General features: G+C 39.2%; 1 protein-coding gene across 1 annotated transcript in view; it reads right to left on the reverse strand.

Annotated features, from left to right (window-relative positions):
- The window catches only part of PKD1L3 (polycystin 1 like 3, transient receptor potential channel interacting), a 77,790-nt gene that overhangs the window by 4,849 nt on the left and 61,990 nt on the right, over positions 1–10,951 (reverse strand). Inside the window, 4 exon segments of the mRNA XM_019653721.1 lie at positions 1,486–1,646; positions 2,263–2,390; positions 5,680–5,813; positions 6,734–7,049. Coding sequence (XP_019509266.1) covers positions 1,486–1,646; positions 2,263–2,390; positions 5,680–5,813; positions 6,734–7,049 — 739 coding nt within the window.

The following is a 10,951-nucleotide window of genomic DNA, read 5'->3' on the forward strand; positions in this document are numbered from 1 at the left end:
TCTCCCCCATCTACTGCCCTCCTACCCCCGATATTATACTTATCTATTACAATTCCATTGACTCCATTCCCACACTCTACTCCACGTCCTGTGACTATATGTATACATAATTATAGTTGACATACGTTATTATTCAACATCAGCTTCAGAAATACAGTGCGGTGGTCAGGCCTCTACACTGACTATGAAGTGGTCTCCCTAGCAAGACATGAGTCCATCTGGCCCCCTAAAAAATATTTACAACATTATTGATTATATTCCCCAGACTGTCTTTTCTATCCCTGAGGCCATATTGTAGTTACCAATTTGTATTGTCTCATCCCCACCCCTTCCCAACTAGCAACCCTCAGTTTTTCCTGTGTCTGATGAACTAGAGAACATTATGTTAAGTGAAATAAGTCAGTCAGAGAAAGATAAATACCATATGATCTCACTTATATGTGAATTCTAAACTGAATAAATGAGAAATGTAAACAAATAGTCTTGCTGATTTCTTTACTACAGATCCATCCTGGAAATCAAGGCCAACCTTCTCTACTGCTCGGAGTTAAACCTGTCCTCTCAAAAGGAGATGAATTAATGTAATGAGACGGGCAATTATGCTAGTCTGTTTTCTGTGACACTAATCCTGTATTGTTCTCTGGCAGTAGGTAATTGATTCTCAAATAGGTTTAATAGAGCTAAGAGTAGAAAGATGATTGAACTAGAGGTGAGGGGTGCTACTTAAACCAATTAGGGCTTTTTTTTTTAACCAATTAGGTTTTATTATGTGAGAGATGCGTTTCTAACTTTTATGTTGCAGCAGCTAGGTTACTGGGGAAGACCCCCACATATGTGAGCAAGCTGGCACTCGATCACAGTTCTTTTATTGTCTAAGACCTGAGCAGTGCCACTCAGCAGGCTGGACCTCAGCTGCCAACATCATTCAAACTACACAGACCCACCTCCCCTGCATAAACAACCCTCTCTGAGGCCCTCCTGGGACACTGCCTCAGTCCTGTCGAGATAGGTGGCCCAGCCAGGCTCTTGACCACCAAAACATTAGAAAAGCAAGAGATGCTGTTCCCTGTGAGAAAGACCAGAAGGTGTGCGAAGGAGCGCCAGAATGTCTCAGGATGGATGAACGTGCCCACCCAGAGAGCGACCGCTTTGGCTTTAAAGAATGTACTGTGTTGTTTTATTTGAAGGATGGTCATTTGTCATGCCTTAGGCTTTATTCCTTGGCCAGGGTGCAAAATAATAATTTGTGGCCTTGCTATACGAAAGGCAGAAGAGCTTTTCAATGTGATCAGCAGTATATAGATGGCTTCTAGTTAAGTGTTTTCTCTAACGTGCACATCAGTCCGAGCTCTGTGTTTAACTCTAATATTATACAAAAACATAAATCTGGGAGAGCAGCAGGGGGCAGGGGGTAGTTTGAAAGAATACTTGGTTGTAATCAGGAAGTTGAGGAGGAATATCCTGTGATCCTTGGCCCTCTCTTACCTGTCACGGTCACAGCGGTATTGTGCCATGTTTTTCTTATGTAGAGAAGTAAGCTTCATGTCAAGCCCTAAGATGACAAAGCTAATAAGAATTATGCCCACGTCCAGAACGTTTTTTTTCCTCGTGAAGAACCTCCACCTCTGCTGTTTCAGCCGGAGACCCTAAACAGACACCACAGTCACTACTGCTCACCTGGAAGATCACTGGGTCTCTTCCTAATGACGTGTTAGGAACACCGGCAAAGCACGCAGCTGGGGACTTGGCAAATCCAACTTGGACACAACAGGTTGTGATCTTGGTTCTGCTCTGTAGTTACTCAGAGCTGCTACTTAGAGAAAAGGTGCCCTTTCTAATACAACGTTCATGGGAAGTCATTCTTTTTACTGTTGCTTAAATTTAATAAAAGAAACTTCTAAATTTGTTATTAAGCCTGAAGATAAAGCATTGTATTTGGCTTAAGATATATTCGCTTGGGTGCAGTTATCTATATTTTTGAGTACTTGCTCTGTTCATCATACTTTCAATCTCTTGCTATTACCTTATTTATATTGGGATAATACAACTGTACCAAAAATATTCTTTCTACAGACTTAATTCTTTAACTCTTGAAAATTCAAAGAGCTACTCTGTGGAAAACCATTCAGCCGTTAACTGAAGTCAAGCTTCTGGAAAGGATCAAAATCATAGTCATAATTCTTGTAATAGCTCATGGTGGAGTTCCCTAAATACTATCCTGGCAGTCTTGAGAATCTCTTACATCTAACATTTTCAACTCACCTGTATGAAGCCATAGTAACAGACCAGTAGATAATAGAAGACTTGTGAGATGACGGACCAGGCAAAGTCCTTCTTTGATGTCTGAAAGGAAGTTAAAGTGTCCAGTCTTACAGAGGCAAAGAAAGCACCTAATAAAAAAGAACATTTTAGAGTCAAGACTCCTTAAAACTTTTGCCCTTTTCCCTTCAAACTCTTTGCAATAACCTCAGTTATTCCTGTATCATCAATTTCAAAAGTTCCTGAGTTTCTAAACTTAGTATTTCCTCTAGAGATGTCACGATTAAGTGAGATCATGCATGCAAAGCTATTGGAGAAATGTGCCGACTGCACTAGAGTCAGTCGACGGAGAAGATTATACTTGATCCCACCTTGAGGGCAGTGTCAGTGACTTTACAGGTATTACTCTTACCAAGTTACAGTAACTGCAGAGATAAATTAGTTGTGCTATTGCAACATGATTTTAAAGAGAACTGATGACTGTAACATGGAAAAACGGGGAATGGAATTAAGTGTCAGTGTGGGACTTCTGTTTAAAGCTATTTAAAATACATTTTCAGAAATTAGTACAATGAAAATGCTTTGAACCATTTCAAATTTATTTTAATTATGTGTAAAAGCACTAATAGTATCCCATGAATACTCAGATGTTTATATCAGGATAGACTAAAAAGCTTCAGACTTCACCTGGAAAGACAGATTGTTGAAGTTTTATAAAAGTATGAAAGGTCTTGTGAATATAACTTTACAAAAACCCCCAAAGTATTAGAACTAAGGTGGACCCCTTGTAGTAGAAAGTACATTTTAAGAACAAAGGAATTCCTACTTCACATACATAGCTCTCAAGACTGGGACTTTCCCCATGTTTATTTTACCCCTATTTTTTTGGTAGTTAACTAACAATAAAAACCCTATGAAGATCGTCGAAGCCTTCACACTCCATTCAGAAGTACAAGAGATGGGGTCAACTCTGAAAAAATTCCTGATTAGAAGTAACATCTGGTGGTAAACGGAAGGACACTTGTGGGCCAATTCTGGGGAGAGAAGGAAGGAGGACTGGGACAGACTTCCTCTTAGAGGCAGGGGAATTGAAGGTACCGGTTCCCCTCCAGTCCCTTACCAAATGCCACTACAATGACAAGGAAGGGATCAAAAACAAAGATGAATATAAGAGGGCAAGTGAGAGTTATAAACTGTTGGAAGCCAGAAAACAGGTGAATGACATTGACCAGATTCAAGAAAGCCGAAACCTAAGCAGTGCAGGAAACCTAGAAGCAAGCCTATTCTTGCCACAAACAAAACCCTGGAAAGGCTGAGGAACTGGAGGCTTCAGGTACCTCTGAAGGTAGAGTGTCAAGTGGAACTGAAAACAATTGATTGCAAGTCTAAACGTAAGCAATTAGGTCCCAGATCTCCTCTCTCCCTGTCACAACTAGGTATTTGCTATCCATCCTGCCTTCCACGACCCCAATACTAAAGGTTTATATTTCCTGGTGATGTTGAACTAGAGAATCTGAACTCACGGATACCTGCAAGTCTCCTGGAAATGGGAATTAAGAGAAAGTTTACATACTGCACCACGGTGAGGCCCTTCCCAGTCCCCTTTCCTCAACTGGCTCTGAGAACTTAACAGGCTTATATCCTCAAGGCAGGAGTTTGGAGGGTCCCTCTCTGAAAACTGACTGCCCAAGAGAAAGACATAGATACCAGCTGACAAAATCTATCCACGCACACAGAGCTTCTAACCACTTATTTGCTTTTTTTTTTTTTACTGCCTGTCTCTTCAATATGAAAGAACAGCCAGATACTTAAACCTCTAACATTGAAAACTGGAGATCAAAACAAAACAGAAAATAAAAAGCTCAGAAGAATTAGAGGAAGTGAAGGAGCTGATAAAAATAAAATGAACCTATAATACAGAGGGTGGCAAAAACATGTATACACATTTTAAGAAAGGAAAAAACTATTAAAATTGTAATAATATATACCGATATCAAAAGATGAATACAAGTCGTGTATACATGTTTTTGGCACCCCTGGTATCTTCAGCAAGTTGAGAGGATATTGATTCCACAAAAGAACAACAGGAGACTGAAAGAGAAATGAGAACACAATTTTTGGAAATTAAAATATAAAAATGAAAAATCCAGATTGTTTAGAAATTGAAGTAATCTCAGAAAACAGAAGGAAAAGATGGAAAATAAAAGCAAAAACAAGAAAATCAGAGGATCAGTCCAAGAGTTCCTACTTAAAAATTCCAGGAATATCAGAAAAAGAAAACAGAGAACATAGAGGAGAAATTTACAGAGAAAATGCAAGAAAAATTATCAGAATTTAAGGACATGTTTCCAGATTAAAAGACTCAGTATGAGGTCAAGTCCTTTCATAACCCTGGGTACAAAGACAATTCTAAAAACTTGGGAGCAGGGGCCTCCTCATACTGCTTAACAGCAGTATGAGAACCTAGAAGGCAATGGAACTATATTTGTCAAAATTCTGTAAAAAACAATTGTTCCCAGTTAAATAAGCAATCAAATGTGATAGCAGAAAACAATCTATTTTGGACATGTAAGGCTTCAAAAAATTTACTTCCCTTGCACCCTTCCAGGAAGTTACTGTAGGATGTGCTCCAGCAAAATGAGAAAGTAAACCAAGAGAGGAAGACATTGGATCTAGGGGAAATGGGATCCAACAGAGAGGAAAGGGTAAAGACAATCCTTAGGGGACAGTGAAGGGAGAATCCAGGATAAGAGCTCTAGAGCAGGCCTAGAGAAGAACTAACCCAGACTGTACTAAAAGGATGGAGGCCCCTAGAGAGGGTGTCTCTTAAGCTAAAATCATAGGTTACGTGATACTTTTGAACAGAATGCGATTTTTACTTCTAGGAAGAGTGTGCAGATGAACTAATGATAGAATGCATGCAAAACCAAGCAAATTAAAAAAAAAAACGAAAACTCTAGGGAAAACAGTTATGAAAGAAAGGAAATTGTAGTACATTACATGGCTCATCTTTGAAAAATATTATCACAATAATGGAAATACTCAATATTAACCATAGATTATATGACTATATTGGGAGAGTGAGGAAAGAGAAAGGTGTATATGTATGTGTATGTTAGGAATATGTGTGGATATAAGAAAGTAAATCCTCATCATCATGAAAAAATACAACCTAAAACCGAACATTCATGAAATACGCATGTTAAATTTTAAATTCGGAAAGAGCCAGTTTAAAAGCTGAAAGGCGCATCTCTGGGGAGCAGGAATGAGGTGGGGAATGGGGGCTGCTAGCTTTGCCTTGAACTATTTGACTTTTAAAATTATGTGTAGTGACTTTAATTAAACGTCTTTTAATGGTATAAGAAATGGGGACTCTGAGGTACCCAGGGAACAGTGATAGGAGAGAAGAGAATGTCATACCCCCACTGTTGGATTCCAAAATCAGGGTTACTACACAGAACAGGTTCACGTTAGCATTGAAGACCACAAATTCCACAAAGAGGCTTCTCGTGAGACGGTCTAGCCAGTGGCTCTGTTCAAGATGCTGCAGGACTCTGGGAAAACAGAAGGACAGCTCTGCTACTTTGTCCGTTCAACCCTGCAAAGCAGGAAAATGTCCCGCCTTTCCGGTATTACTCACACCCCATGAGAAGCTACATTTCCCAATCTGGTTCACCTGTACAGTGTTTTATGGTTACTAACGGGCAGTCTTTCACTAGTGTTAAAATGAATATACATTTAGAAGGCTATAAATATGAAAATCTCACAATAGTGATCACACCAAGGTTACTTGTTCAAGAATAGATATTTGGCATTGAAAGTCTGAGGTAGAATTAGTTTTATATGCTAATTCTATATATATAATTCTATATATATAATAAATTTTATATTCAAATTTATATTTGAAGTGCTATGCTGCTCATTACTAACAGCTATTCAGTTTTGAGAGGTGTAGGGGGTGGAAATGGCATTTGGTTGGCACTGTTTTTAATTAACTTCTTGCTATAAGTTTAAATGAAGAGATGATCATTTTAATTTAGACTTTTTCATACATAATGACAAAGACTCTCAAGGTTCATATACAAAACCACTCCATAAGTCTCTGGCAATTTAACTTGGGCATTTGAATTTTGGATTGATGGTGGTTCGTGAAGGGCAGTGTTTTACATTTGATGAGTACAGTTTGCCTAAGCTAGAGTTACCTGCGTTTAACTGCAGCTAAAATTGAAATTGATGTTTTTCCAGCTGAGAAAAGGAATGAGAATTGGCAAAACAAAACATACCTGGTAGTCTGAGGTTGAGCAAGGAATTCTTCAACTAAAAGACATTTCCTTAGCAGTATAAAATAAAAGTGTCACAGTATAGTAGCACCGTAGCTGTCAAAACTCCTCAAACAGGTCCTTAATTCCTCCTTGTCCTAGAATGGACAGAAGCAGACACCTTGATCCTCTGTTTAGGGCTCAGTATTGCTCACCTGATGGCAGCAGTGGAGTTTCTTCCAAGCCTGACAACATAGCCTCCTCCCGAGTACGTGGCAAACTCCCCCTGGATTGGGTAGCCACCCAGCGTCTCTTGATTCTGATAATGCCACATGCTGTCTGCTTCTGTGTGGTTTGCTTCAGGAGGCTGCCAGTTAACCCCGTAGTTCTCTGTATCCTCCAGGTCTTGGTGAGATGGCTCCACTTGTTCTTGGGGAGATACTCCAGTTGGAAAGACTTTGGCACTAGGGGAGCGAATCTGACGAAGCAGAACATTGCCCAAAAGGAAGGAGTTCCCGTCAGTAATAAATCCTAATGAGAGGATACAAGGAGCCACTGTAAAAATTGCCTCATTAAGTTAGTAACAAAAAATGAACACTATGACCATTGTTTCTAAAAACACTTTAGGAGTTTCTAGTGAATGCAACCAGATTAAAAAAAAAAGAAATGAGTATAAAACTAAGAAAGGAAGTAAAATGATAATTTGTAGATAATGATCTAGACAGATCATGAGAATCAAATGAAAGACGTCAGCAAGATGGTGGGATATTAGGTCCCTTGCTTGTATCTCCTCACCAATAATCTGGCAGCCATCCAGACAAAAGTGCCCGTGTGGGAGCTTTGGGATTGAAGGAGGCAATTATGAAACTCCGGTGGAGTCCAAGACCAACAAGTCCGTTTTGAGAAGGGAGGTCCCGCAGGTGCAGACTCACCAGCTGTGGGCCTGGTGACAGACCTAGAAATAGCTTTGTCATCCTGTGGACTTAGCTACAGCGCCATCTGACCTTGGTCCTGCCACCAGCACTATATGCCAAGGGACACTGGAGGAGTTGCTCATGCCTGTGCCTCAGATAACAGGCCTGCAGATGTCAGTCCCGTCCCCCCCCCCCCGACCCAGCTCCGGCCCCTCTCAGCCATGGTCAGAAGCCCCTGCAGGCAAGCTCACCAAATAGTCTGCCTGAAGATCCTGGGACAAACAGCCTTATAACTTTCCAAACCAAAACCCAAACAAAACAGGTAACTATGTGAAATGGAAATGTTAATGAGCTCAGTTGTGGTAAACATTTCACAGTGTATTTGTATATCAAAACATCATGTTGTACCTTAAATACATGCAGTTTTTGACAATTAAACCTCAATAAGTCTGGGAGAAAAAGAGAATCAACCTAAAAACTATTACTTACAAAAAGATAATTCAGCAAAGTGGCTGGGTGCTAGATATAAAGAAATCAATAGCCTTCATATATCCAAACAATATTTACTTAGGAGGTACAGAGAAATAAAAGATCTCATTTACAACAGCAACACAAAAAGTAAACCTAACGAGATGTGCAAGAATTATATGAAGAGCAATTTTGAATATTACTAAGAATGAGATGAGAACAGAAAAGCATACCATATTCCCAGATAAGAGAACATCATAGAGATAGCAGTTCCCTAAATTAATTTGTAAGTTTTAGTTTGTATCTATATAAATATCTAAATCTATATCTACAACTAAATAAGCTCTTAATACATAAAAGACTCCCACTTATCAAAATAAGCAAAAAAAAACCAAGCAGCCCCCACTCCCTCACCCCGCAAAAAAACTAACATTGTTTAAAAAAACCAAACCAAACCAAGCAGACCAATGACAGATGGGCAAAGATTATGGAACGACATTCATTCAGTCTTTCCATTTATATGTATTGAGTGCTTGCATATACCGGTCCTGTTCTAGGTGCCGGGATGCAGCAGTGGACAAAAGGGAGCCCCTCCCTGTGCCCAGAGACCTCCCATTTGAGGAGGGAGACAGGCAATCATCAGACAGTATTCAGGTACTGATAGTGCTGCGAAGAAAAATTAAGTAGGATGAAGGAGTAGAGAGTGTTTTGTGGGGAAGGAGCAGTGTTTTTAATTTAGGAAGGGTGACTAGAGGTGGTGGTGATCTGAGGAGGTGACTTATAAAAAACGAATAAATGCAGGTATCAATCAGGGCAACAGTGAGGTCTAAGCCCGCCAGGCAGAGCACACTGGGTGTCTAAGGAGAGCTCAGAGGCCTCGTGGCCCATGCAGAGTGAATGAGGGTGAGACGGTAGGAGATGAAGTAACAGGTGGAGCGGGGGGGCCGGCTGGGCAGGCCCTCGTAAGCTCTGGAAAGGGTTTGGGATGTTAAATGTGATGGAATCCATTGGGAGATTCTGAACAAGGGAGAAACACTGATTTATGTTTAAAAAAAAATAATGGGGAGGATGGAATGAAGAAGGACAAGAACAGAGACAAGTTTTGCCCATGTGGGAGGTGAAAAATAGTACCTTATTTTAGTTTTAACTTACTTTCTCATGAGTGCAGTCGCAAAGCCTTTTGTATATTTTAGCACTATGTGTATTGTTTGAAAATAACAATTTTCATGGGGCTGTTGTTGATGTGTGCAGACATATACATTGCTCATGGGAGTGTTAATTGGAACAATAACTAAGGAGAGCCATTTGGCAAAAATCTTTCTAAATTAAAAATGTATATACATTTTTAGCAAATCTTTTCAAGGTATTTATCTTACAGATGTATTTGTACGCATGTAAAATTACGTATGTAAAATGCTATTAATTACGTATGTAAAATGCAATATTGTTAACAATAAAAGACTGGAAACCATCTAAATGTCTGTCAATTAGGAGCTCGTTATATAAATTATGGTACATCTATATAATGGAATACTATATAGTAAATGAATAAAACATAATAGGGGTAGCTTTATATATACTGATGAAACAATTTCTAGGTAAATTATTAAGGGAAAAAAGCAAAATGCATGACAATGTTTACAGTATGCTACCATTTATCCTCAAATATTTTTGCAAATACATAGATTACCTCTGAAAGAATATATAAATTTTAGCATGTAGTTGCCTCTTGGAAATAGAAAAGGGGGATCATGGAACAAAGGAGAGTTGCACAATATACAGTTGTACATTGAATTTTCTCATGTTTTAATTATTAACAAACATTTTAATATGAAAGAATGATTATGTTAGAGAATTTAGCAGGAACAGTTTTGCAGTAGTTATTAAAGGACAGAGTTCTGCAGAAGATAAAAGAGAAAGGTAAGAAGTGACAACCTTCAAATATGGTCTCACTTTGTATTTCCTAAATGAAAAATATATACAATTATGCTAAATTTTGATCAGTTGTTTTCCATCTCAGAAGTCAAAAGAGAAAAAGCAAGCTTAAATTACTGCAAGAGAAATTTAAATTTAAAGAAATTTTCCTACAAAGAAAAATACCTTTCCCTAAATGTGATTAAACACTGGACCATGCTGTTGAGGACAGTTATATATTTACAGGATATAGATTATCTGCGGTGAATGGCTTGGGCTTCAATGTTCCTAAAATTAACTGAGTAACTAGGACTGGGCTACATCAATTCTGAAAGTAAAGAGTTTTCAGAGATGAAGACATAAACCATTTTAGTGCCAATTTTTACTGTGCTTCACCCCATGTCTACTTAGTTCTACTTCTTTATCTACATGTATAGAATGCTGTTGTTCTGATATGCCCAGGTAACTCATGTACCTTTGTGGTTCTAGCAGATTAGCCCAAGCTCCAATTGTTCCAGTTAATAATAGCTAATACTTGTCCAGCGAATACTATGTGCTAATAAACTGTTCTAAACACTTAGATCTACCAAGCTTCTGGTCTTCATATCAATCTTATAGGGTAGATCCTAAGATTAGCCCCACTGTGTAGATGGGGAAACTAAGGCACAGAAGGTTGAGGAATTTACCCAAGAACACACTGCTGATGAGTGGAGAGCAAGGATGTGCATGCATCCGGGCAGTCTGGCTTCTGTGTCTGTGCTTTTGGACCATGACACTGAACTGCAGAACCAGGGAATCCAAGAAAAGAGCCATGCCTGTCGTGACAGCACTGGCCTTAGCCACCTGCAGCTCAGATTGCTTTTTATCTAGTCAGTATTTTCTTCGGCATAGACAGTTACAGATTGCAAATGGAATGTGCCCTGCACCTAGAACTGTCGTCATCTAAAACCGAACTACAAAGAATCAACATGCAACGAACAGGAGTTGCCATCTGTACAAATTCTTTTTTTTTTTTTTTATAAAGATTTTTGTTGGGGAATTGGGAGGATGGGAACAGTACTGGGGAGTTGGGGGAAGGGGAACAGACAAGTTGCTGTCCTTTTGTTCTTCAGTCTAGTTGTGGAGGACGTTGCTTCT

This window comes from Hipposideros armiger, unplaced genomic scaffold (genome assembly GCF_001890085.2).
Source record: "Hipposideros armiger isolate ML-2016 unplaced genomic scaffold, ASM189008v1 scaffold_9, whole genome shotgun sequence".
NCBI classification, from domain to species: domain Eukaryota; kingdom Metazoa; phylum Chordata; class Mammalia; order Chiroptera; family Hipposideridae; genus Hipposideros; species Hipposideros armiger.